This window comes from Bison bison, unplaced genomic scaffold (assembly GCF_000754665.1).
Source record: "Bison bison bison isolate TAMUID 2011002044 unplaced genomic scaffold, Bison_UMD1.0 scf7180017864318, whole genome shotgun sequence".
Taxonomy (NCBI): domain Eukaryota; kingdom Metazoa; phylum Chordata; class Mammalia; order Artiodactyla; family Bovidae; genus Bison; species Bison bison.
Window position 1 is genome coordinate 1767805 of NW_011494890.1, and position 27982 is coordinate 1795786.

General features: G+C 39.3%; 1 protein-coding gene across 2 annotated transcripts in view; it reads right to left on the minus strand.

The window, feature by feature from the left end:
• Positions 1 to 17703: 17703 nt before the first annotated feature.
• Positions 17704 to 27982, minus strand: part of LOC104997979 (chromosome unknown open reading frame, human C21orf91) — a 33621-nt gene continuing 23342 nt past the window's right edge. The window contains exons 3-5 of one of the 2 annotated variants that reach the window (XM_010852959.1): positions 25232 to 25768; positions 23952 to 24014; positions 17704 to 22526 (exon numbers count right to left, since the gene is read on the minus strand). In XM_010852959.1, coding sequence (XP_010851261.1) covers positions 22360 to 22526; positions 23952 to 24014; positions 25232 to 25768 — 767 coding nt within the window. In that variant the 3' untranslated portion in view covers positions 17704 to 22359. The remainder of the gene's footprint in view (positions 22527 to 23951; positions 24015 to 25231; positions 25769 to 27982) is intronic. The other variant, XM_010852958.1, reaches the window with a different exon arrangement.

A 27982-nucleotide genomic window follows, 5' to 3' on the forward strand; every position in this document is an offset into this window, starting at 1 on the left:
TGTGTGGGAATCTGGCAGTTCATCAGCACTAATGATAGTCAGATATACCAGCCCAAGACCGGGAACATGCCTCCCCCAAAAACTGTACAGTTTTGTAAGTGATACTAGGTTTTCATCACTGACCACAGTCAGCATCAAATTTACTGTTTTAATCTTCAAGACTGTTGCTCTGTTCAGAAAATAAAAAAGCGCTTTTACCTTGAGGCCAAAATGTAAATGTGTGACATGTACTTTTCCCCAGGCAACTGACTCACTGCGGATGTAATGACAAGCTATCATTCAGTTTGATAGTTGATCAGTGAACTGGATGTGCAACTGCAGGAAATTTGCAGGGTTAGGAAATTAGATAAGCAAGATTATCACTAAAATAAAACTCTGCTCATTAAAATTATCTACTACTCTGGCCAGAGTTAATGGCCATCAAAATTTGGAAAGAGTATATTCTTAACTTCAACTCACTCCCTCAAAATTAATTTAATGAATGTCTACTAAAGGTCCCTGCGCAAGGGTTGTTGTTGTTCAGTCACTAAATCCTGTCTGACTCTTTGAGACCCTGTGTAGTAGGCTTCCCTGTCCTCCACTATCTCTCCACTGAGTTATTGATGCTATTTAACCATCTTATCTGTGTAAAGGATGAGGATACAAAGACAAGGAGATATAGTCCTTGCCCATAGGGCATTTTCAGGTTTTGAAGTGAAGTTGCTCAGTCCTGATCAACTCTTTGCGATCCCATTGACTGTAGCCTACCAGCCACCTCTGTTTGTGGAATTTTCCAGGCAACAGTACTGGAGTAGGTTGCCATTTCCTGGATCTTCCCAACCCAGGGATTGAACCCAGAACTCCCGCATTGCAGGCAGATGCTTGAAGTCTTTCCTACCTTGAGTTTGTGAATATTTGTCTGTTTTACCTTCTGGAAGTCCTATTGTTTTGCCTTTTGCCTCTAGATAAATTCTCAGGGTGCGGGGCGGTGGGGGAATAGGTGGAGAGTGAAGTTTCATTTGTTTCCATGTAGATATATATTTATTGCAGGTTTTCTGTACCTACTGCTCTGCAGTGATATTGTTGTAAAGCAAGTATCCCTATGTGTTTCTGGCTTGTCCATTTTATTTCATCCTGCTCATCATACAAGTCCTCTGGGCAACCAAATATCCCTATGAGGAAAAGGAGGTAAGAAAATAGCAGAAAACTTTGCTGATTATGTGGCTGAAATTGGCAACTGGGTTAAGATCTTAATTCTGCCACCTACTAGTCCTGTAACATTGGGGTACATTGTTTGACTTCTTTGGGGCCCTGCCAGGGACCAGCCCCGGCTGATCCAGGGTATTCGAAGCAGGGACGGCGTCAGCGACCTATTTATTTAAATATTTTATCAAAGATATAAAGAGTAATAGGATGAGGATAGCTCAGTAGGAAAATTTAGTGGAGAAAAGAGGCTGAGTAGCTTGGTTTACGCGGGAGACCAATAAAACTTCAAGACAAGAAGTTTGCACCACTTACGTAGGCCGCAGGCGTCCTTCCGTTCTCCTGAAGGAGAGGAGACACTGAGGCTTCCCCAGTCGGATCTTAGAAGCCCAGGCATAATTAGTAAGCATGGCGGGTTCCGCGCTCCAGATGGAGACTCAGCCAGAATTTGGGGGAGAGAGAGACATGCGGAGACCAAGTTTCGGTGAACAAGGCCCGCACTTTATTTTCCAAAGTAGTTTTTATACCTTAAGTTGTGCATAGAGGATAATGGGGGAAGGGGTGGAGTCATGCAAGGACAGCAGCTCCTGGTCCTAATCAAAGCCAGGCTTTCAAACTTATCATATGCAAAAGTTCAGGTGAATTACATCATCTTCTGGCCAGGAGGCCTGTTAACATTTTAAGAAACTTATCTTTCTCTAAAGGTGATTATTCCAAAGTCAGGCACCAGCCTCCAAAGAAGCATTGGACAAAGCTGCATTCCTATAGGGCAAAGGTGAGGTGGGCTCAATCAAGAAAAGAATTAACTCAAGGGTCCAAGGTTACAAACATTGAGGCTACTACTTACATTTCTATACACCCATTATATCAATCAATACACTGCCAAGGACACAGTAGGTAAGGAGTATGGAGACTTAGCAGCAAATGTTGGCCCAATAAATGAAAAACCCTTCACCAATACAATTTCTAATCAATCTTTTAACTACTCAAAAGAATCTGTGTTTAGACAGTTTAGAACATCTCATGCCTCTCACAGTTGGGAGGCTCTGAGCAATCACATGTGGCCGGAAAAACCTATTCAGGCAGGCTAGAGGATTTCCAAAGGAGTTTGTAGGTTAAACACTGTCACACCCAGGAATTATTAAATGGAGCTGTAAGCTAACTCTTTTTTCAGAGAGAGGTAGTGGGGGACAGCCCCCCATAAAGTCAGAAGTGTAGGTGAAAGCACAAAGCAGAAAGTAGGCAGACTCTGGTTTTGGGGGTAGATGCTCGAGAATTTCCAGGGAGACTCCTGAGGCTTGATCCCGCCTTTGCGTATGCCAAGCCTCCTTCCTCATGACCTTTGCCATGGGCGGAGCTCGCTCCCTGCATCGGGCCCCATTTCCTAATCTTTATATTTAGCTCATAGTGTTATAAGGATTAATGACTGTATATATATATATAATGTTTACAACAGTACTTGTACACAGTAGTTCAGTTCAGTTCAGTTGCTCCGTCGTGTCTGATTCTTTGTGATCCCATGGACTGCAGCATGCCAGCCTTCCCTGTCCATCACCAACTGCTGGAGTTTACTCAAACTCATGTCCATTGGGTGGGTGATGCAATCCAAACATCTGATCCTCTGTTGTCCCCTTCTCCTCCTGCCTTCAATCTTTTCCAGCATGAGGGTCTTTTTCAATGAGTCAGCTCTTCGCATCAGGTGGCCAAAGTATTGGAGTTTCAGCTTCAGCATCAGTCCTTCCAATGAATATTCAGGACTGATTTCTTTTAGGTTGGACATACTTGCTGTCCAAGGGACTCTCAAGAGTCTTCTCATACACCACAGGTCAAAAGCATCAATTCTTCAGTGCTTAGTTTTCTTTATAGTCCAACTCTCACATCCATACATTACCACTGGAAAAACCATAGCTTTGACTAGATGGACCTTTGTAGGCAAAGTAACGTCTCTGCTTTTTAATACGTTGTCTAGGTTGATCATAACATTTCTTCCAAGGAGTAAGTGTCTTTTAATTTCATGGCTGCAGTCACCATCTGTAGTGATTTTGGAGCCCCCAAAAGTAAAGCCTGTCACTGTTTCCATTGTTTCCTCATCTATTTGCCATGCAATGATGGGATGGCAAATAGATGGCAAAGATGCCATGATCTTAGTTTTCTGAATGTTGAGTTTTAAGCCAACTTTTTCACTCTCCTCCTTCACTTTCATCAAGAGGCTCTTTAGTTCCTCTTCACTTTCTGCCATAAGGGTGGTGTCATCTGCCTATCTGAGGTTATTGGTATTTCCCCAGCAATCTTGATTCCAGCTTGTGCTTCATCCAGTCCAGCATTTCTCATGATGTACTCTGCATAGAAGTTAAATAAGTTGGGTGACAATATGCAGCCTTGACATACTCCTTTCCTGATTTGGAACCAGTCTGTTGTTCCATGTCCAGTTCTAACTGTTGCTTCCTGACCTGCATTCAGGTTTCTCAGGAGGCAGGTCAGGTGGTCTGGTATTCCCATCTCTTGAAGAATTTTCCACAGTTTGTGGTGATCCACACAGTCAAAGGCTTTGTCATGGTCAATGAAGCAGAAGTAGATATTCTTCTGGAACTCTCTTGCTTGTTCAATGATCCAACACATGTTGGCAATTGGATCTCTGGTTCCTCTGCCTTTTCTAAATCCAGCTTGAACATCTGGATGTTCATCGTTCATATACTGTTGAAGCCTGGCTTGGAGAATTTTGAGCATTACTTTGCTAGCATGTGAGATGAGCGCAATTGTGCAATCGTTTGAGTATTCTTTGGCACTGCTTTTCTTTGGGATTGGAATGAAAACTGACCTTTTCCAGTCCTGTGGCCACTGCCAAGTTTTCCAAATTTGCTGACATATTGAGTGCAGCACTTTCACAGAATCATCTTTTAGGATTTGAAATAGGTCAACTGTAATTCCATCACCTCAACTAGCTTTGTTCGTAGTGATGCTTCCTAAGACCCACTTGACTTCGCATTCTAGGATGTCTGACTCTATGTGAGTGATCATACCATCGTGATTATCTGGGTCATGAAGATCTTTTTTGTACAGTTCTGCTGTGTCTTCTTGCCACCTATTCTCAATATCTTGTGCTTCTGTTAGGTCTATACCATTTCTGTCCTTTATTGTGCCCATCTTTGCATGAAATGTTCCCTTAGTAGCTCTAATTTTCTTGAAGAGATCTCTAGTCCTTCCCATTCTATTGTTTCCCCCTATTCCTTTGCATTGTTCACTGAAGAAGGCTTTCTAACCTTTTCTTGCTATTCTTTGCAACTCTGCATTCAAATGGGTATATCTTTCCTTTTCTCCTTTGCCTTTCACATCTCTCTTCACATCTATTTGTAAGCTCTTCTCAGACAACCATTTTGCCTTTTTGCATTTCTTTTTCTTGGGGATGGTCTTGATCATTGCCTCCTGTACAATATCACAAACCTCTGTCTATAGTTCTTCAGGCAGTCTGTCTATCAGATCTAATCCCTTGAATCTATTTGTCACGTCCACTGTATAATTGTAAGGGATTTGATTTAGGTCATAGCTGAACTGTCTAGTAGTTTTCCCTACTTTCTTCAATATAAGTCTGAATTTTGCAATAAGGAGTTCACGATGTGAGCCACAGTCAGCTCCTGGTCTTGTTTTTGCTGACTGTATAGAGCTTCTCCATCTTTGGCTGCAAAGAATATATTCAATCTGATTTCGGTGTTGACCATCTGTACACAGTAGCACTCAATAAAATACCTTAAAAGTCTTCATTTGAAGAAAAATATTTTTGTAACTGTGTATGGGGACAGATGTTAAGTAGACATACTGTAGTCATCCTTTTAATGGTATATGCAAATAGTGAACAATTATGTTGTACAACAAAGTGAAAATTGCTCAGTCATGTCTGACTCTCTGCGACCCCATGGACTATACAGTCCATGGAATTCTCCAGGCCAGAATGCTGGAGTGGGTAGCCTTTCCCTTCTCCAGGGGATCTTCCCAACCCAGGAATCGAACCCAGGTCTCACACATTTCGGGAAGATTCTTTACCAGCTGAGCCACAAGGGAAGCCTGGTTTTGGTGGAGACTGACCCTAAATAAAGCTTGTCAAAATAGAGCTATAAGCAAAGTCTTATGGGAGCACAGAGATTTGGCTAAATCTTTTCCAAAGATTGGATACTTAGAGTGAGTCTGAACAGGTAAAAGGAAGTTTCTGGAGAGAGAATAGGGGCAGGGAATTCCAGAAATGGCCAGAAAGAATGCATAGGGGCAGAGAGATAGAAGATGTATATCCAAACATTTGTTTGGGGGTGTTTGGGGAATTGGCTGGAGGGAACATTTAGAGAAAAGTATAGTGAGAAATAAAGTTTGTAGAAGTAATTGAGTCTAAGGGTATGAAGCTTCAAATACCCTCCTGAAGGATTTGAATCCTGCCCTCAGACACCATACCCTTACATATTTTTAAGTAGGAATATGACATTGATAAATCTGTCTTTGAAAACTTACTTGGGAGATAGCCTTGAGTATGTATCAGTATGGAGAGAGTCTGTATATCATTTTATATATATGTGTATATATATACATATTGTTGTTGTTGTTTAGTCACTAAATTGTGACTATCCAACTCTAGGGATAGTATATTAATCAGGCTGTTGTAGCAAATACCATAGGCTTGGTGACTTAAACAACAGGTATTTATTTCTCATAGTTCCAGGGGCCTGGAAAGGGCCAAGATGAGTTGCTGGCCATTTGGTTCCTGGTTAGAGCTCTCTTCCTGATTTGCAGATGACTACCTTCTCACTTGTGTCCTTGCAAAGCAGAGAGAGAGAGAGAGATGGAGGGGGAGAGGGAGACGGGAGAGTGCTCTGGTCTCCTTTCCTATAAGGACACTAATACCATCATGGGGACCACCCTCTTGACCTCACATAAACCTAAGTACCTCTCAAAGACCCTACCTCCTAACACTATCACACTGAGGGTTAGAGCTTCACCATGTGAAATCTGCGGGGACACACATATTCAGTGCATAACAGAGAAGAATTAGAGGTCTCCTTAATAACCAAGGCATTAAATAGCAGGGTTAGAGTTAAGGTTGAGATAGTCATGGTGGTAGAGATAGCTGTTACATATGTCATTTCTAGATCTTAGATGACCTGAGGAGGAAAAACACTAAAGGTTAGAGTTTAGGATTAAAACTGTCAGTGTGATTAAATGCATAGGCACAAGAGGGAAACTCCCTGAGTTCATCCCTCTGACTGTGTGATATGGGGCTAGATTTTTAAAGTCTCTACCTCAGTTTCCTCATTTGTACAGTGGGGATAATAATTGTACTCTCCTCATAGCGAAATTGTGAGTTAAACATGATAATGGGTATAAAGCACTAAGAAGAGTTTTTCCCCTTCAGTAAGATTGCAGCCATGAAATTAAAAGACGCTTACTCCTTGGAAGGAAAATTATGACCAACCTAGGCAGCGTATTAAAAAGCAGAGACATTACTTTGTTAACAAAGGCCTGTCTAGTCAAGGCTATGGTTTTTCCAGTAGTCATGTATGGATATGAGAGTTGGACTATAAAGAAAGCTGAACACGGAAGAATTGATGCTTTTGAACTGTGGTGTTGGAGAAGACTCTTGAGAGTCCCTTGAACTGCAAGGAGATCCAACCAGTCCATCCTAAAGGAGATCAGTCCTGAGTGTTCATTGGAAGGACTGATGTTGAAGCTGAAACTCCAACACTTTGGCCACCTGATGCGAAGAGCTGACTTATTTGAAAAGACCCTGATGCTGGGAAAGATTGAGGGCAGGTGAAGGGGACAACAGAGGATGAAATAGTTGGATGGCATCACCGACTCGATGCACATGGGTTTGGGTAAACCCCGGGAGTTGGTGATGGACAGGGAGGCCTGGTGTGCTACAGTCCATGGGGTCACAAAGAGTCGGACATGACTGTGCGACTGAACTGAACTGAAGACTCTACAAGGGCTTCCCACATGGCACTAGTGGTAAAGAACCTACCTGCCAATGCAAGAGAAGTAAGAGACTCAGATCAATCCCGGGGTCGGGTAGATTCCCTGGAGAAGGGAATGGTAACAAGGACAGAGGAGCCTGGTGGGCTACAGTCCATGGGGTCACAAAGCGTCAGACACAACTAAAGTGACTTAGCATGAATGCATGTTAAGACCCTACAAATGTTAACTAGATAGTATTTTATTACCAACAATAACTCATAATATTTTTCACTAAATTTTTTGAATTGCTTCATTCAAATTGATAACATCTTAAACTCAAAGGATCCGGAGTTCTCTTAAGAGCCATTAAATTTTTTTTTTTTTTCTTTGTAAAAATTGTTTCATGTTTTTTTTGTTTTGTTTTTTTTTTGTTTGGTTTCACATACTATGTTATCATTGAATGGTCTTCATTTATAATATTTGTTGTTTATTTTCTGGCTTTCTTAGGTCTTATTCTAATGAATAAGACCTAAGAATAACAGATAAGCATTTTTGTTAAAATTTTTCCAACGTAATATTTTTTTATCACAGTTACACATTTATATCATTTAAAAAATCAATTATACTTTCTTATGAAAAATAGCAGTCTCATGCTCATTCCTATCTTTACCCTCATTCCTGATATGGCTTTATCACTTGATTAAGGTAGAGACTTAAACCTTTTCTTTTTCTTCTTTGTAAATAATAATTATTCGGGGGAGATAAATTTGAGATGAAGTTGTGAAACTAGCAGGACTCTGTGGGGCTCGTGGGCATGGTAGCCTTTCTGTCTTCCCCCATTCCTTTTTTCAAGGGAACAAATTCCAGCCACTATGACCTTCCTTGAGTCCTGAAGGGCAGATTCAAACAGTTGCTAATCAGGGAAGGGAGGGCAGACAAGGGAGGGGCAACCTTGGGGTCCTGCTTCTACTTCAAGGGATACACATAATAATATATTTGAGCTGTTTATAGAACTAAAACCCCTAGCACATGGACTCAGCATTGTTCATTCTGAAGAGGCCAGAAGGAACCAGAGAAGCTCATTAAGAGATTACCGGAGACCAGATTAAATGAGTGCAGGCCCTGCACACTCTCTAATGTTATCAGCAACCCTGCCCTTGACTCACTGCTATAAAACGCCTCCCCACATCCTCCCAGGTCGGGACACATGGTTTCTGAGGCATGAGCCCTCAGTGTCCCTCTCCGCTTGGTAAAGCAAAAAGCTATTCTGTCCATGTCACTCGAAACTCTGTCTCCAAGATTTGATTTGGCACTGGTGCACAGAGGTCAAATTTTTGGCATCAGTAACTCTCCCATCTCTCACGATGAACTCTCCATTCACTCATTTTTTAAGAAACAGTATGGACACATATTTTTAAATTTTACTCAACTGATTCACTAATTATTTTGATACTTAAATCGTCTCTTATTTGGTCAGTGCATCCTCTTCAACATAGCTTCTGCGTTTTTTGACATGTCCATATCATTTTTTGAGCCCTTTTGGGGGGCAAAAAGGTCCATCTTCTTCTTTCCCTGTGTTTTGCTCTTCATCCTGTTCACAGTGCCAGTTGTCTTGCTGTTCACACTGCCGGCACTGTTCGCTGAACTCAGGGTAGGCAAGGCATGAGCTGAGGCCAGAAGGCCGGAAGAAGACGCGAGACGCCATGGGAACTGCAGACATGTTTATTCTCTTCTGGCTGGCACAGCAGCCATAGCAGTAGCCATAACATAACACAACATAACTGCACACACCCTCGCTCCGGGCTGGCACAGCAGCCGTAACAAGTCTTCTCTCCCGGCTGACTGCAGCAGCCAGAGCAGTCTTCAGGCTATATTCTCTCCTCTCGTGGCTGACCCAACAGACACAGCCATGATAATACACAGCGGTAATTCCCGAAGCTTTATGGGTGGAGGTCACATATGCTTACAGCACACAAAAACCCATGACCAAGCGAGTCCCTCGTGATGCACATCCGCGGTGCTGCAAGTGATCGCAGCAGCTACAAAACTTGGGGCGAGAGAGCCTGAATATTCCATCTTGGCTAATTTGCTCTTTCCCTATATCCTGTCTCAGCTCCAAAATCAGTCATTTCCCCAAAAGGGTGCTGATTTAATGGAGAATGATTTTAGAGAGTAACACTTGAATTCTAGATGTACCCATTGCTTTTGTCTGAGGTCACTCTCTCAGACCTTCTTAGTGAACAAACACAGGTGTGTCCATGGGTATGCATCTGTGTATTTAGGTATCTATTTGAAAATGATGAGTTTACCTCATTATCTTCAATTTCACTTAGATCCACAGGGTTCATTCTAGTTTTTTCCATTTCGAACTCCCTTTCTAACTCCTTCAGGAATGAGAAACTAGGCCCCCGTTATCCTTAATATATTTACTTATCTGATCAATCTCTGTGTGTGTTACGATTTTCCATTGCCACTCTTTCCTTTGCAGGTGGCCTTTTTAGCCCACTGAGGCTCTGAGCCCCATATACAGGCCCTTATCTCTCCTAACACCCCCATGATTGCCCTCCTTAACCTTCTGTCAGTCTGACAACCTACATAAGAACCTACTTCAAGTCTAACACCCCCCATCAGCAGTGCCCCAGCGCTGCCCCCGCCCCACCCCCCGCCGGCTCCCCGAATAGATACCACCCTTGTTTGTCCCACCTAATAGCTCTTGGACTGAATTGTTCCAGAAGGAAAGGAAAAGGGACAACACAAACTTACTGCTCTTTCTTAGGTCATTTTGCTGGTGTATTTCTAGCATCTCTAGTAATGAGATTTTACCTAAGTTGACTGATCAGAACTCAGCACACCGAGACATGTGGCCAAACAGCAGGCTACAGCAGACACAAATTCTTGCTTTCCAGCAGTCTCAAGCAGTGGGTAATTGAACAGGTCCTCCTTTTACTTCTAATGAGCATTAAGTTACTGGTAATGACTAAGAAGAGGGCTATTTAACTAACAGTTTCAGATCTTGTTCAAAGTTTCTTTGTAGCTAACTAGGTTTCCATTTCAAATTCACCTCCATATGAGATTGGAATTAGGTTTCATAATGACCCTTTTTGCTGGGACCCCCTATATTAGCCTTCTTGGGTTCTAGGGTATGGTGCTGCTGCTGCTGCTGCTGTTGCTTCAGTCGTGTCCGACTCTGTGCGACCCCATAGACAGCAGCCCACCAGGCTCCCCCGTCCCTGGGACTCTCCAAGCAAGAACACTGGAGTGGGTTGCCATTTCCTTCTCCAATGCATGAAAGTGAAAAGTGAGAGTGAAGTTGCTCAGTCGTGTCCGACTCTTAGTGACCCCATGGTACAGATGTATGTAATTTCTGCAGAAGAGGTATAATATAACATAATGTAATATAGTATATTTGGGGCTTTTACACACTATTACCATTTCCTTCTGTTGACAGAGGAAATCCCCCCAACACTATGCACAGTCCCTTGTATGTATGACTATAATAATATATGACTTTATTGCCTCTGCTTTGAAGAATCAGTCAGGAGCAGTGGAGTGTTTCCCTTTATTTTCTAAGAAAAGCAATGAACATTTATAAGCTTTGACATTTCCTAGGACTGACTGCTGCTAAAACTGGCTTTTTGATATAAGAAAGGTACTTGCTGTCTTAGGTTCTGATGGGAACTGTCTTTGTAACCTATCCTGGTTGCGTTCCAGAATAGGGGCAGATAAGGTCCCCTCAGGATTGACTAGCAGTTGTCATGGTTCAGACATGTTTTGCTTAGCAGGGAAAACTTGCCCCACCTTTTCTTCGCCCTCTGTTTTCCTTTCCTGGCTGTTTCTTTGGTCCCTCAGAGTGTGGAGAAATATCCTGTAATTCCCTCAAACAGAAGATCTTGTGTAATAGAAATAAAAGCTAGGAGCCCAGGCAGAGGTGCTATCATGTCACAGGAACTCTGGAAATGGAATCAGGAGGTTTGGGGTCCAGTCTTTGCATCTGTGGCTAATAAGGACTGTAGACGGTTTGGAATTTTCTTAAGCAATTTAGGCCATTTTATGTGGGTGAGACCAGATGAGTTTCTAATGAGTACTTTTTAGATCCCCAGGCCTGTAGGTCACTCAGAACTGCTTCTGGGGGCTTGTGGTGGTGGTTGTGGCGGACTGGGGAAATAGTAACTGAGAAGGATATGGAGAAGGATGTGAAGCAGGCTGTGTTGGATAATCTCCACGGTCTTTCACACAGAGTAGAAGCAGCTCAATTTTCATATATGTTGCAGCTTAGTTGTTCTTAAAGGATTTTTTTTTTTTTTTGAAGAAAACATTCTCACAAAAAAAAAAACAAAACAAGGGAAAGTCAAAGAAAAGCTATGAGACCCCTTTAGTGCCACATATTTTGTGGTCTCCTATGACAGCAGACCCCAACTAGACTATGCCAGATCTGTGATTTCCAGACTTATTAGATTCGTAGAATATTAAAATAAAAATAGTAACCAACTGTGATGGTTAATTTTATGTGTCAACTGGCCTAGGCTTTGGTGCCTAGTTGGTCAGTGCCAGTTGAGATATTGCTGTGAAAATATTTTTTCGATGTGACTAATATTTAAATCAGTAGACTGTATAAAGCAAATTATGCTTGATAATCTCCATAGTGTGGGTGGGCCTCATCTAATAAGTTGAAGGCCTTAAGAGAAAAGACTAAGTTTCCCTGAGAGGGAAGGGATTCTGCCTCCAGACTGCTTTCAGGTCCAAGACTGCAACATGGATTTCCAGCCTGTAGCCCCTACAATTGTGTAAGCCAGTTTCCTTAAATCATTCAACCCCTTCCCCAGGCCATCTGTCTTGTCTATCTATGTATCTATCTGGGTTCAATCCCTGGGTCGGGAAGATCCCTCAGAGAAGGGAATGGCCACCCACTCCAGTATTCTTACCTGGGAAATTCTATGGACAGAGGAGGCTGGGAAGCTATAGTCCATGGGATCACAGAGTCGGACACGACTAACACTTTCACCTACCTATCTGTCTACCCACCTACCTGTCTACCTATCCTTATTGGTTTTGTTTATTTGGAGAACCCTGAATCATGAACCAACATAAGACTGTGGTTTTAATATTTACCAAGTAAGGACTCAAATCCAAACAAATAAAAATGAAAACCTACCATCTACTGTTATCACTTCATGAAGAAACTTTTCTACTCCCATAATAGAAAAGCTGTAATCTCAAAATAAAGGACAGTTTTATTGATTGAAAAGATCATGTCCTAGCAAACAGCTTCATGCACAGCTTCTCTTCATTTATAGTTTTTCATTTTCCAAACACAGGTGGAAGTGCCTGAGCCAGTCTTTAGGAGCTGTACTGTGGGTGACCCAGCTTTTGATCGTGTGAGAGAAGAGTCTCCCCAAATATTTTCCCCTGATAAAAGAAAGTAGAAAGTAATGAGGTGTCAAGACTCACAGTCCTTTTTTTCTTTCTATAAACAGCACGTAGGGAATTGTAGGGTTGTTTGTGAGCCATGCTCACTCTTGTGTCCTATCTCTTTTGTTACAGATGATCACAGAAATATCTTGCTGTAAAAGCACCTCACGGTTTCTTCTAAATGAAAGCACATTTCCTATGTCCTTTCAGCTCAGCTCTACTGTTCATGCAGAGGCTGAGGAAACTGTCCATCACAGGCTTCTTAAAACTCATTATCCTTATAGAAGGTGAGAGCTGGAAGTTCCCCTGAAGATCATCAAGTTCAAGTCCACTTTTGACAGGCAAGATAACAGAGGCCAAGAGAGGTGAAGTGGAGCCCAGGAGCGGCAGTGGTGGGTTAGGCCCCAAGTTCCCGAATTTCAGTTCAGCAATGGCCTTGCTCATTTCAGCTTCCTCTTTTGCCTTCATCACTTTCGTTTCACTTGGCTCTTTCCCCCAGAAGAGCCTTTCTCCTTTTACATCTCCTTTCCTTTACTTTGAAGTTACAGATCTGAAACTCTGTGTTTAGCTATGCCTTGGCTTTCTTCCACATTCTGTGAGGAGGTTGATGGCCTCTCAACAAACTCCTTTTATCTAGGTTCAAATTTCCCCACTTCCCTCTGCTGAAGCTTGATACCAACTGACCTGTAAGGGCTTGTCCTTCAAAACAGACTTAGGACCATGCCTGTAGGACCAATTACTGAAAGGACAAGTGAAAATTATTGCTTGCCGCTGATAAGTCGCTTCAGTCGTGTCCGACTCTGTGCGACCCCAGAAACAGCCCACCAGGCTCCCCCGTCCCTGGGATTCTCCAGGCAAGAACACTGGAGTGGGTTGCCATTTCCTTCTCCAATAATTCATTGTTTCCTACATACTATTTATAGGAGCTTTTCAAATTTTTCATTCTCCCCACACTTGAAACTTTATCTATGGGGTGGTGGTTTGTGAATTTTTGAGCCACGAATTTGAGTTTTAGATTCTATTTTCAGTAGCGCTTTCAGTTTACTCCAATTGCAAAAATACTCCTCTGTATTTACAGTAACAAAATCAGAACGCAAATTTAGAGAAATTCAATCAATGGTGAGTCATGGGTGCTAGTCTCCACTTCATCTAAAGTGTGGCAACCCTTCCTGTTGTAGCGAGACATTTCTCATTCCTTCAGAAGCAGCTGTTTAGCACATCACCACTTCCCTCGAGCTTCTGACCCCATCATCTTTTCCTTTTCTCTCACAGAAAATGGAAACAGCCAGATAGGGACTTTTTCAACTTACTCTCCAATAAATCACCCTCAGATACGTTCATTTGTGGTTTTAGCTTCTGTCCAATGTCAAAGCCTGAGATGATCCTAGACCTCCTTGAAGACAATTCATTCTAGGTGTGCCGCACTGTTTCAGCTCTTCAGTCCTACTCTACTCCTTTGATTATTGCTGCCTCTTCATCTTTAGCTCTTCCAGAAGATGTCTTCTCAGTATTTATGCTTAAGTATTGGGTTGTCCAAAAAGTTCTTTCAGGTTTTTCCTGTAACATTCCTAACAAAATTTTTGGCCAACCCCACCACTTCCCAACATGAAACAAAACCTTGGACCCACCGTCGTGACTTCAACTTTACGGTTAGACTCTAAAGAGCTCATACCCCAAATCCACTATCCTACCTCCCACCCACGCTTCATTAGGATCTACTTTTGCTCCCATAGGTGCAGCAAAACTGTCCTCACTGAAATCCCGGTGGCTAAATCCAGTGGACCTTTTTCAGTCCTTAGCCTCAAGGCAGACTCTCTTTCAGTTGGCCGATAAAGCCTTGTTGGCTTTTATATCTCTCAGACCCTAAGCCTATAGGGTTTGTTGAGTTCCTGGAACACGATCTCAATTTGATGAAATAATTAAAATGGAAAACAGGTGGGAGCCAGGTGATGAAGCCTTCTAATGCTGAGCTGTGAGGACTGATTTTTAATCTCTAGGCAGTAGTAATCTAGAAACGTCTGAGGAGCAAAGTAGTAATGTATCTTTTGTGAAGTAAACTTGGGCAGTGGATGATTTTGGAGCAGTGCTTTGCAGAATGCCGTGTAGATCAGCAGGATCAGCATCACCTGGGAATTCATTAGATGAAATTTTTGGGTTCCACCCCTGACCTAGTCATTGAGAAACCCTGGAGGTGCAGCTGCTTGACATCTGTTTCATGAAGCTCTAAGTTAGAGAACTTACTGGTTTGGAAGGGAAATAGAGACAGAACAAGTGTCAGTCATCAAAGGCTTGAGTCACAGAGATGCTGTGGAGAGTGGGGTATGTGGAATGTGCAGTATTCAGTCACTGGATGACAGCCTTAGGCATTTATTTATTTTTCCTGTAGCTACTGTCATTGGAAAAGGCCCTGATGCTGGGAAAGATTGAGGGCAGGAGGAGAAGGGGGCAACAGAAGATGAGACGGTTGGAGGGCATCGCAGACTCAATGGAAGTGAGTTTGAGCAAACTCTGGGAGACTGTGAAGGACAGGGAAGCCCGGGGTGCTGCAGTCCATGCAGAGTTGGACATGCCTGTGCAACAATGACGACAATTGATATGGAGAATATGCAGGCTTGGTGTGCCTCTGGAGTCTCATCATTCAGTCCTTCATTCAACATATGCTTACTGAGCTGGGGTCATTCACTATGACCTGAGAGAACACAGGTCAAGCCCAGAGCTAAAGTTATGATTAGCATTGTCTCATATCACTTCCTTCAAGATCCTGGTAGATACAAACATGAGTACTTTCAGTAATTCATACTGGAGAATTACTGAGAGAGAGAGAGAGAGAGAGAGAGAGAAAGAGAGAGAGAGAAAGAGCTCCAAAGTCACCCCGCCTGTGAACAATCAACACTTTTAACAGGAAAACAGACATCTATGTTACCAAATGGAGAAGGCAATGGCACCCCACTCCAGGACTTTTGCCTGGAGAATCCCATGGACAGAGGAGCCTGGTGGGCTGCAGTCCATGGGGTCGATAGAGTCGGATGTGACTGAGCGACTTCACTTTCACTTTTCACTTTCATGCATTGGAGAAGGAAATGGCAACCCACTCATGTTCTTGCCTGGAGAATCCCAGGGATGGGGGAGCCTGCTGGGCTGCCATCTATGGGGTCACACAGAGTCGGACACGACTGAAGTGACTTAGCAGCAGCATGTTACCAAAAGGTTTGTCTTCAGAACCGTCCCATCAGTTGCAGCTGACCCAAAAGGCAGACCATGTGGTCCTGAGGGGCAGCTTAGATAAGGGGTGGTTCTCAGCGGTTCACTTTTAGAAACCAATTTTGAAAGATCTGAGTGGGCAAGCATTGAAGTGAAGCGTAACAGCGTTCTCAGTTGCAAGCCAGAGAAGGCGACTGGTTGATTTAGGCTGAAAAGGAATTGATTCAACGGGCAGAGATTGCCCAGGAAGCTTGGAAACTAGGCAGCAACAAAGGTGATTACTCTGCTACTAGGTTCAAGGTCAAATCCTCTGAACAATGGCTACTCAAGCCCAGATGCCAGGAGCTTACGTGTTGCCTGCACTGGGTATGACACCAGATGTTTTCCCTGTTGCTGGTTAGACGCTGCTGTTCTCATCCTCGAATACCATTTCTTTGCTTCACCAACTAGGTGGAGTGTCCCAGATGCAAGGGAGGTAGGGAGAAATTTTTGCTTCCACAGGTAAAGGTGGTCTGTGCTATCTGAGCACCAGAATAAGATTCAGATGCAGAGCACATGCCCCTCCCCGCTTCCCCTGAAAAAGTAAAATCCACTGATGTTTATTTGCAAGTCGTGTGGAACCTAAGACAGAAGGGGATCTAAGACATCATCTAGATCAGATTCCAAAGATAAAACTTTTAAAAGCCTTTTAACAAATAATTTAGAACACCTATATGTAAACGATGTAAAAGGCGTTGTTCTGCTGGCAGCTCCCCTTTTTTATTCGTGGAGGAGAGAAGTGCTATCAACATACTCACTGCTACCGGTCAGTCTCTAAAACACCTGTAAAAAATTTGGGGTTCTATAATGACATTTAATAACAAGGGTGAACAAACCATTTTATAAGTAATTTGAAAATTCTTAAGAAGGCTCAGAACCTGGGCAGGAACAAAAATGATTAAGCAGCATTAGGCTTACATTTTACCAACTGTTTGCTCTAGCTCAGTGAACTCAGAAAAGTTTATGTGATGAATTTCCCTTAATGTCACAGAACAGTTCAAAGCTAAATAGGAGAACAGCTTCGCTTGTGGTTTGGTGCTTTTTCCAGTACTTTCTCCAAACCAGACTCTTTTGGTCTTCATTGCCTTTTCTGGAAAACAAAGTGGTCTTAGACTTTGAAGAGAACTTCATGTTTAAGTTCTCAAACACTCATTATTTTATAATCTACCTCTGATCTCTTGAACAACTGTTTCCTAATTTTAAATTAATACCACAGGTATATAAATTACTTTAAAAATCGTTTGTGGGAAAAGTGGTAATTTGAAAAATATTCAGATTCATAGTGCTAACCACAAGTAATCTTGAATGATTTCTACTTCAGTATCCTTTTAAAAGCCAATTTAAAACTATTCACAACAGCTTTATTTATAGAACCCTAAATTGGAACAACTCAATGTCCTTCAACAGGATGAATGGATAAACAAACTAATACATACAATAGAAGACTAGTCTGCTAAAAAAAAGAGGGAATGAACTACTGATCCTTGCACTAATACAGATGAGTTTTAAAGCAGCCAGTTGAGTGGAAAAAAAAAGCCAGAGGCAAACAAGTACATCCTGTAGAATAACATTTATGTAAAGTTCTAAGGCAAAGTATGGTGACAGAGATCAGAACCCTGGAAAGGAAATGGAGAAGGAAGAGATATGAAAGGCATCGTAAGAGGGGATGGTTATACAGTTGTATGCGCTTATTAAAACTTAACACACTTAAAACCTTAAAAAGTTGCACAGGCATCTAGACAGCCACAAGAATCTTATTTTCTGCTTCTGAACTCTTGGGGCAGCGGGAATATTATCAAAGAAAGATTCTCACAAAGAATTAAGAAACTGTTAGATAACCATTCTTAAGTGTAGACTTCCTAAACCTGAAAATGAAACTTCTCACTTGGTCAATAATTTAGAGAAAATATACGGACACTTAAAAATAGCCACTAAAGCTAACAGATAATAAAATATTTATTTTATTTTTGTAAAATTAAAAATAGTAGACAAGCATATGTAATTACAGTTCCAAAGCAGAGCAATAGAAATATATAAATTATTGCAGTTTTAAAAGGAAAGTATAACAGCCAAGTAATGTCTAAATAAACTTTTTTGAAACCAACTTGGTTTTCATCATGGCAGCTTCATTTTCTTTTCTCAGACGTCTTAGGCAATTTTGTATGAATTTCTACTCAAATTTAAAGCAAGGTTAACACACACACACAAATTATAAAAGTATAAAATAGCATTTAACAGAAGTCACTACTGAACACTTTCTAAAATGCCTCTTTTGGAGGCAGTAGGATGGAAATAAACATTCTGTATGTTTGAAAAAAGAAACACATTTACTAAAATTCTTTTTTTGGGTGCAGTTGAAGGAAGCTCCAAGTAACACTTTGTGAAGGGAGGGTGGAGGGCAATACTCACATGATTTTTCAATGTTTTAATTTGGTAAGGTTAAAATTGTGGACTAATTCAACATCTAAAATGCCTCTTTTGGAGGCAGTAGGATGGAAATAAACATTCTGTATGTTTGAAAAAAGAAACACATTTACTAAAATTCTTTTTTTGGGTGCAGTTGAAAGAAGCTCCAAGCAACACTTTGTGAAGGGAGGGTGGAGGGCAATACTCACATGATTTTTCAATGTTTTAATTTGGTAAGGTTAAAATTGTGGACTAATTCAACATCACTAAAATGCATTAGTGATCCGAATTCTTTTAAACTGAAAAAGAGTATGAGAAGTGTATGTTACAAACTAGGTGTTAAAGATATCTCAGTTTTAGAGACTTGCTATGATATGGTTCATAGCAAGGTGATAAAGTTGCTTAATAGGTTAGGCTACATTATTAATAAGGTCAGTTATGAAAGGATGAAGTGGATGAAAATACTGAGACGCTGGACAGAACTTTGTTATTCCAAGCACAGTATTACAGCTCTTCTCCAAGATACATTTACTTGTGCCAGGGCTTCATTACCTTATTATTTGGTCAATGAACTCTATCCCATTCCACCACAAATTTCCTCAAATAATTATTTCCACCAACCTAAACTTAAAAATGCAACTGAACACTGAAATCAATTATCTTTGTTTTACAGCCACATCTGAACAAAAGATACTTGATTACTAAACTTTTTTTTATTAAGTACTTTAAAAGTACTCAAACATCTTACTTCGGCATAAAAATAACACTACAAGAACTTTACACTGTACCATTTGAAAGTTGTTATGTCACATAACCTAATTTTATGGTCACTAGCCTGAACTGCTTACTGAGCTACACAAATAATTTATTCTTTAAAAGTTCCTACTGAAATTTTGAGCATATACATTTTGTATTACATTTTACAACATTAATAACACTAGCAGATTTCTTCTAAAACAAAATAAAGCCAAAATTTGTAAACATTAACACATACACATCTATCCCCAAAAATTCATTAAAAAAACACACACACAGCAAAAACTGACTGAAAGCAACAGCATAAACACCAAGATAAAAAAATATATAAACAAAGAAGAATGAGCTCTAAACCCTTTTCAGTGGTAAATGGTAAAATAAAAAACCCGAGAAATCTCAAGATGCCAACAATATATTTTGACTATATTTCTGAAATCACTTCCCAACATGAAATTTATTTAAAAGTAATCCTCAAATGTATATAAAAGTGGGCACTCTGTGGTGAAATGAAGATATAATTTGAAAAACTAAAAACATTTCTTTGCTCCCAACACTGTAAGAAGCTACATAATGGACTGGAACACATCTGGCTGCCCGCATGCATCATCTATCACTGGTCTGGTTTGAAAAGAGCATGCCTTTCAAAAGACTAATTTGGACACTAAATACTAGGATCAAAGGGTAATAATCGCAAAGTAAACACATTTTTAGCTTAATTAAAAGGCTGACAGCATTTAAAATCTTTAAAGAGAACAATCTTGTGTTGTCAAAAATCACTTTCAACTTCAAACTAATTTTTTAAACTTAATTCAACTTGCCTAATTATGAACTCTAAAGTGAAAAAATATTAGTCTTATTTCACTCTCCTTAATCATATAAGCCATTAAAATGTCAGTAATGGCTGGCTGACAATCTCTTTTTTGCCATTTTTGAAACTAAAAGTATAGGTGAGATTTTCTTCTAAACATCCTCAAAAAGTACTAACAACTCTGCCGAAAAATGGTCAAGTGTGGTAACCAATATTTGCAGTATTTCATATTCTCTGAAGGTAGAACTCAACTCTATCCCTTATCCTTACTTCAGCATATAGAATAACTGCATATTCGAGAAAACTAACATAGGAATATAAAATAAGTTTACCAAATATTTGGATAAACTGCTCTGCAAAATACTTTAGTCTAAAAATTTTTTAAACTAGAATATCCATCCAAATTAAGTACTAGTGTGAGTACCAGCACCACAGGTATTTTTTAAGAGCACCGTGCCTTTGAAGAGCTTACGTATAAATATCTAACTGGAGTAAATCAGAGTCTCCAAATAAGACCTTGGTACCTGTATGATCCCATCTAATTGTGCCAAACTCAGTAGTAAAGCTACATATTTGCCAGAAATAAGCAAACACTTTGTTTGGATAACACTGTTGTATTCAGGACTGTACCATGTGCCTGCTGTTCTGGAAACAAGCTACTGCTTCTATCAAAGGCAAGGCATCCCCAGTTTTTACGACTGTCCCTAAGTGATCTAAATAGAAGCACAAATGTGTGCAAGCAGCACACTGGCTGGTAACATCCTTAGTGAATTATGCCAAAAAAGGAGAGTGAAGTCAAATTTGAACATCTGTCCATAACAAGGAAGCACTGAGATACTTACTGGCATCAGGAAAGATCTCTATTCAGCTTACAATTTATAGGGATTTTTGATATTGCACACATTCAATTTAAAGCTTATCAAAACTAAGGCAATGAATTCATTCCCCACTCCTTGGATTTTAAATTCATTTTGGATGACTCAAAGAATCGAGAAAAATGCAAAGTGTCTTTCAAAAGCTCCCTCCAAAAAGCAGTTATGTCATACTTCAAAGAAAACAAGACAAAAATCAGTAACATATCATTTAGTATCCTCAGGCAAATTTAACACATTTTACATTTTAGCATGACAAAAACTTGTTTTCTACTAGATGGAGGCGTTTCTTTGCTTGGTCAAATACTCTTTGTGTTCAAGACTAAAATCTGACTGACCCAAGCCAGGGCAGGCTGCCAAATTTAAGGCGGAAGTTATTCATATCTTTGTGTATGAAACTGCCAAGCTAATGGGCTTTTCTCTTGATGCTTTCATGCAAAGGATCCTGTCTCATAAATACATTCTAAGTACCAGCAGAAAACAGAATTTAGAGCCCATTATAAATCTGCGTTGGTTATAGCATTTACTATACTATATGGTTTGAAAACTTCTCTGTTTGAGACAACCTGTTTGTTCAGAACTCTTGGAAACATGAGAAGCAACTAACAAGAATATCTTCTTAAAAAGGAGCTTATTTTTTTGAATTAAGAGTTTTACTTTTCTGTCACAAGCAATCTTCTCTTTTCCTTTATATTCTAAAATTTAGAAAATGCTTTCTTTGGGCACGACTATGAATGATGTTAACAGAATTTGGACAGTTGAATTCTTGAACTTTTATCGAGCACACAAAATGATTTTAATTTTTTTCAAAGACAGGACAACAGTTTCATGGCATATTAAATTTGAAGATAGATACTACATTTGACTTGGAAGTGAGGCTTGACTTAAAATTCTTGTCTAAATTCTAACACATCAAAGTCATTATTGAAAGTAATACTGACTAGAATAGGCTTTTACTTCTATAGAGATGAGCTGACATACAAAAACTAGATTAGTATTTTCTTCCTGAACTCATAATTGCTTTTATTAGAAAAAAATAATGTCTTTTATTTTCCTGTATACTTGCTTTAAAAAGTTATTAACTCCTCTAGAAGTCAAAACAGTTCAACTAGATAGATTTCTATTCCAAAATACATTTATCTTTGGAAAACAAGATAACAGCTGTAAAAACATTATTAAGAGAATAAAATGCAGTGATGTGAAATATGGGTAACATATTCACACGCGAAGTGTAACTATAATATATAGAGCCATTCAAATACACATTTATAAAGAGAATGAAAAGGTACCTAAAATAGCATTTTTATATATAAAATTTTCATATTAAAATATTGCTCAATAAATAAGAGGTGATATTATGAATTCCATTTCCCTCTTAAATGTTATCTTCAGTAATTTAGACTAATATAAGAACTGTTAACCTTCTGTTGTTTTGACAGGTGAATTACATTAAAACATGTTTAATAAAATCACTGTAACAGTATATTTAAGTAGTCACATGTGGTATAAATTAGGGAGGGCTATTTAGTAATTACGGGAAAACAGATTCCCCAAATGAATCAAAATGATTAACCCTAGCAGACTAGAGTGTAATGGTCTGCTTTATTTGGCAAAGATGTTGAATATTGCCTTAATCTTTGCAAATTTAATGACCATAAAATAATTGACCATAACTTTCTTCAACTTCTTCAAAGTGAACATGCCCAGCAGACCAAAAAATGGCAGAGCATAGGAAGTAAGTCTAAGTTGAGTTCAGTTGCTTATGGGCAGGTGTGACTTCAATCCCGTTCGGCCCATCTGCAGACATGGTAACTTGGAATAGTTCTTGAGAAGCTGTTCGATGGCAACGTGGCGGACATGGAGCTCTGAGGCTAAAGAATCTTTCTCTTGCACTTGGTGGGCTAACTCTTCAAAAACTTCTGTAAAAATTTAAAAGTAATTCTATTTTTAATACACAGAAAGCTAATCTATGATTTATATTTCAAGTACTTAAGCTGAAATGAACACATTGGGCAAGTGTTTGTAATGAAAGTAGTTTGAAACCAAGGAAACAGCTGAGTTTTGATCATCCTAGGAAGTTGTACACGTTGCATAGCCAACTGGAATAAGGTGTTCTCCATCAAATGAAACTTGCGAGTCCTAAGCAGTGACCCGGATGCACAGCAGAGATGACAGTTACAATCATCTCTGAGATCCTTTCCTCACATGGAATATACAGGTTCAATGAATTTCTAATATGATTTATGGACAGTAAAGTGCCTGTTAGTACCCAGGTCTGGAACCTCCTCTAAGAGTCTCTGGACTCAGACTACCTGAATTTTTGAATTTTTGTTCTGACTCTTACGTGTCTCAGGCAAGTAACTTAAACTATGTTTTAATTTCCTCTTATGGAATAACCTCAGTAATGAAAGTAAGCACCTCATAGGGTTACTGTGAAGATTAAATAAGATCATACTTGTAAAGTACTTGTCACAGAATAAGTACTTGATAAATGTAAGTTGCTATTATTATGTTATTATCCTGAGAGGCTGTGTGGTCAAGAAAGACCACTACCTTTGGAGTTAAAAGGACAGGAATTAGAATCCATAATCTGTTGCTTACTGAATGCAAGATCTCTGTAAGCAACTGAAGCAACTGTAAGCAACTTAAGGTTTCTGAAGTGCAGTTACCTCACCTAAATGGGAATTAATTGTAGGGGAAAAAGAAAAAAAGACAATGGGGAATTTGAACACTGTTAACTGTATTAGCATCATACTTGAATGATATTAACAAACTACTGTTCTTTTTTTAAAAAGATGAGGTTGTGATTGCCTAAAAAAGAATGTTATCTTTTAGAGAAAATTCTAAACTATTACATTTATGGACAACAAAATAAAATATTGTCTGGAATTTGTTCCAAAATAATCCATGCTGGAGGTGGGGGTAGGGGAAGGAAAATGGGTACAAGTAGAGAAGAAGGAAAATTAGCTAGCTGAAATTGGGAAAGAGGGTTTCACTACATTATTCTGACTACGTTTGTGTTTGGAAGAGTTAATAATAACAAAAAAAAAAGGGGGGGCCAATACCACCTGCCTTAAAAATCTGCTAAGGAGCACACCTGTGCAGTGCTTGTACAACAGTAGGTAGTAAAAACATGTTAGTAAGAGATTTAAGTTGTAGTCTCTGTTTTCACCAGAAAAAGAAGAATCTACTTCACCAGCAGGTCACAGAGAAGACTAAGAAAAATTCTTTTTGCTCTGGAAACTCTAAGAGGATCATTTCTAAATTTAAATGCAAATAATGCTAATAAGGGATTTTCTGTATCAAAACTGGCACATGTAAAAAGTACTGACATGAGTCTTTACCCTGTATTTGCTGTTGGAGCTCTGCATTCAGTTGCTTTACCTCACCAAGAGTCATCGAATTCACTGAAACATGAAAATACATTCATTACTACCATGACAACCTGGGAAAATAAGTTATCTACACCATCAACACAACATCCTATTTAAAAAAAGTATCTGCACTTATTTCTGAACATGACATTTAACAGGACCCTAGGATTCATTCATTAACTCCTAAAGTGCTGGGTTTTCAAATTCTGCCCACAATTCACAACCAGTCTATTTCACAACTGGTCTATTTCCACCTGAAATAAAAGGTTCACTGAAAATTCTTAGCATTAGGTCCAGTGGGTTCTGATATTTCTCATGCTGTTTCAGTTTTTAAAAAGGGCTAGTTACTACCCATTGAGTTGACTTTGCTAAAGCGCCACACGCTTCATGATGTGTAGCTTGAAAAAGACTAACGTACTATGAAAACAGTTTGAAAATCAATTTATCTAGCTATATGTTGTTAAGTCACTAAGTTGTGTCTGACTCTTTTGTGACCCGATAGACTGCAACCCACCAGGTTCTTCTGTCCATGGAATTCTCCAGCCAAGAATACTGGAGTAGGTTGCCATTTCCTACTCTAGGGGATCTTCCCATCCCAGGAACTGACTTCGTCTCCTGAATTGGCAGGCGACTCTTCACCACTGAGCCACCAGGGGAGCACCGTCAACTGGAGATAACTCAGATGTAGAATCAAGGAGTTATATAAAAATATACCCAAGGGCCCTTCTAGCCCTAAGATCACTTGATTCTAAGGTAATTAAAATTAACTCCGCTCCTGTGTGTTTTTGAAGAAATAGATGCAGACTGAATGAGTCACTTTTTCCAGGTGCCCACGTTACCTTTAGCCTTTGGTAAAATGTCAGATTTCTGCTTTTGAAATACCAGCCCCAATTAGTCTTGTAGGGATTAGCAACATAACAGTGTGTGTTTGTCAATGGTGGAGGCTCTGCTTCTAAACTATATGAACCCTGAACTTTCTAATTCCCAATCTGTTGATTCCGTTCTGTTAATCATTTGAAATGGCAAAACAAATGATGGGACTGTAGAATTCCAGTGGTTTTAGGACATACTAAGGAATATTCCAAAGAAATGATGGCATTTTTGCTAGGGTGAACCTGTCATTTAAATGCTAAATTAACCAAATCTGTACTTCCACAGCAAAATTCTTGACACATCACATATATAAAACATTAAAAAAATAAAAAAGAACCAAAAGAACTCCAGTCTTTACCCCTTTTCCCTATACTTACATTCCTCTCTGCTGTAATGTGGATGCTGGGTCTGGACATGAGCCTCTGGACCAGAGATTGTCTTTTCCTTTTTCTGTTCCTGGTTGTGACTATGAGGCCACAGTACACTATTATGGCATAAAGTGGTACCCGAATCTTGTAACACAGCAAGCCCAAAGTTTGTGTTCTCCTTCTGTTCCAACATTCGTTGTGTACAGTTTGAGAGGCCACCTGCATTTCCTTCTATCCACTTTGCAGAATACTTTGGTACTTGAGAGTCAAACTGTGGGAGTAACTTTTTATCTGGCTTATGCCTGAAGTTAAACAGGTGATGCTGGGGGTTTTTAGAACATTCGGAGTCTGAATCCAGATCCTTATTTTGTGCATATTGTACAATCCAATTTATCTTCTTACTCAAAATAGTTTTAACTTCTTCATAAGTACTTTTTGAAAGCTTAGATCGAGGACAATCCTGGTTTGCAATCAAATGATATTTTTCAAAGCAGTCTTTATGGCCCCTTAACGATTTGGTGTGCAGGAGATCAGATTTTGGTATTCCTAAAGAAAAAAAAAGAAGTAAGACTTGACACAATTTTGTTTTTTATAAGCTGCATTAAAAAATACAAATCTTAGTAAAATACCGAGTCACTGATTAATTTGCAAATTAGTGGAAAAATGCTAAAGAATATTAATATTAATAATATACATGTATATATTACAATAATGATATAGCCTAATAATTTATGCTTCAGTTTAACTATATATTCAATAAATTCTGAATAGCAGAAATATTAAATTCTTATGAATAGCAAAGCCTTTCTTAAGGACTTAATGATTCAATTTCAACCTCAGTCCAGAGGCATGTTATTGCATAATATTAAAAAATACCACTGAACCAGCAATCTATACTTACAGAATCTTGACCTGTACATTATAAAGCTTTCTTCACTAGCTCTCCTGAAGTTACACATTTGTAAAAATTTTTGTTATAGGTTTAATAAGAGAAATGCTTCACAATTTTTTCCCTAACAAAAAAACATAGTAAATCATGATTTAAAATTAACTTATATTTTTACTGGGGAAAGATAAACTAGAATCAGAAAAATATACATTAATAAAAGCCTCAAAAAGTCAATGAACTGTCTCGACTTTTTCAAGTAAGAAAATAAAAACATCTAAAATGTTTTTACATGTTTAATACTTACTAAAACTTTATCAAGATAATTTTATCTCTAGAAGAAATGCACTACACACAATTCTTATTCTCAGAGCAACAAATTTAATCTACCAATTAGCCAATATAATAGCCAATATACAATAGCCAATATAATTCTTCAACTCACAAATGTTCATTACATACCACAAATCATGGAAAATCTTACACATTTACATTTCCAGCTTTTTAGTAGAGCTCAAGTATGCTATCTCTATTGTTTTTTAAAAGAGAGAATACATTTTCAAATATACAACATACTTTGAAATATAGAATACATTGATACATTTTTGTAAGTTCAAACCATTTAAAATAAAACAGCAGTGCTTTCATATTGAAGGTGAACATGGGATGTGGAATGGAAAATTAACGCCTGCAAGAATTAACCAGTCTAAACTGCTTAGCTTTGAAAACAGGAAGCTGAGAGCCACTCAGGTGTTAGTTTAAAAAAGAAGTTTTAACTGACTCATCAGAAAACATTACATTCCGTATTCATCCCTTGTTTTAAAAGCTGAAGTTGTAATAATTTTATTCACTGACTTGCAAACCCTGGCCAATACTAAGATAGTGATGTATTTGTATTTTAACAGTATTAAATCAGGTGCAAAATACTCACAAATTCTAACTTGTCCTAAAACATCACATCAGCCAATGGTGGGTCCTGCCAAAACCAGTACTAACTGGGCTGTCAGTTCCCTCACAAGTAAGCTATGGGGGTACCCCTCTTAAATACTAACAGTCTAATTAAGTAGACGTGCCTCACCAGGTAAACTCAACTATCTCAGTCTTGTTTCTTCCACCGAGTGTAAAAACCAAACTTAAAACAACTACATACACATTTTATTTACCCCTTTGGTGCCTGTGCTGCAATTGTGTGTGTATATACTTTTTACCAGTTATTGTCTAGTTAGGTCAAATTTCCTGCAAAATTAAAATATTCAAGCACAAAACTTCAAAGCTCTATTTGACAACACTGTGTATGCCTTCGAAACCTTAACATAAAAAGGAAGTGCACAAATCTTGATGAGAAAGAAACCATTAAAAGTATTTTATAATATTATGTATGTTTTAATATAAGTAAGACAAAAAGGTAGTTAGTATCAATTACAGATAAAATAAATACTTCCATTCTGCTGTTTGATTCTAATACTGATTGCTAGGCAGAGAGAACCTGAAGCTCGCTTATTTTACTAGCTTTGGGAAATTCTTTAAAGAGCTTTCTTACTCTCTTAGGGCTCACTGCCAACAGATAGCTGGCCAATCCCTGAAACCATAAATGGGCTCATTCTCAGTCCACTGCCACAGCACTAATCTATGTAGCCATGGGTTAGCTGAATCCAAACCTTGTAAATTCTATTTCTCCTCCTCCGTCCATGGGATTTTCCAGGCAAGAGTACTGGAGTTGGGTGCCATTGCCTTCTCCCTCCCTTACTATATATGAAAGGAAATCCTTCTGTGTATAAAAAGGATTCTAAACTAGGCTATGTGCGTTCACGCTAAGTTGCTTCAGTCGTGTCTGCCTCTTTGTGACCCCAAGGACCATAGCCTGTCAGGCTACT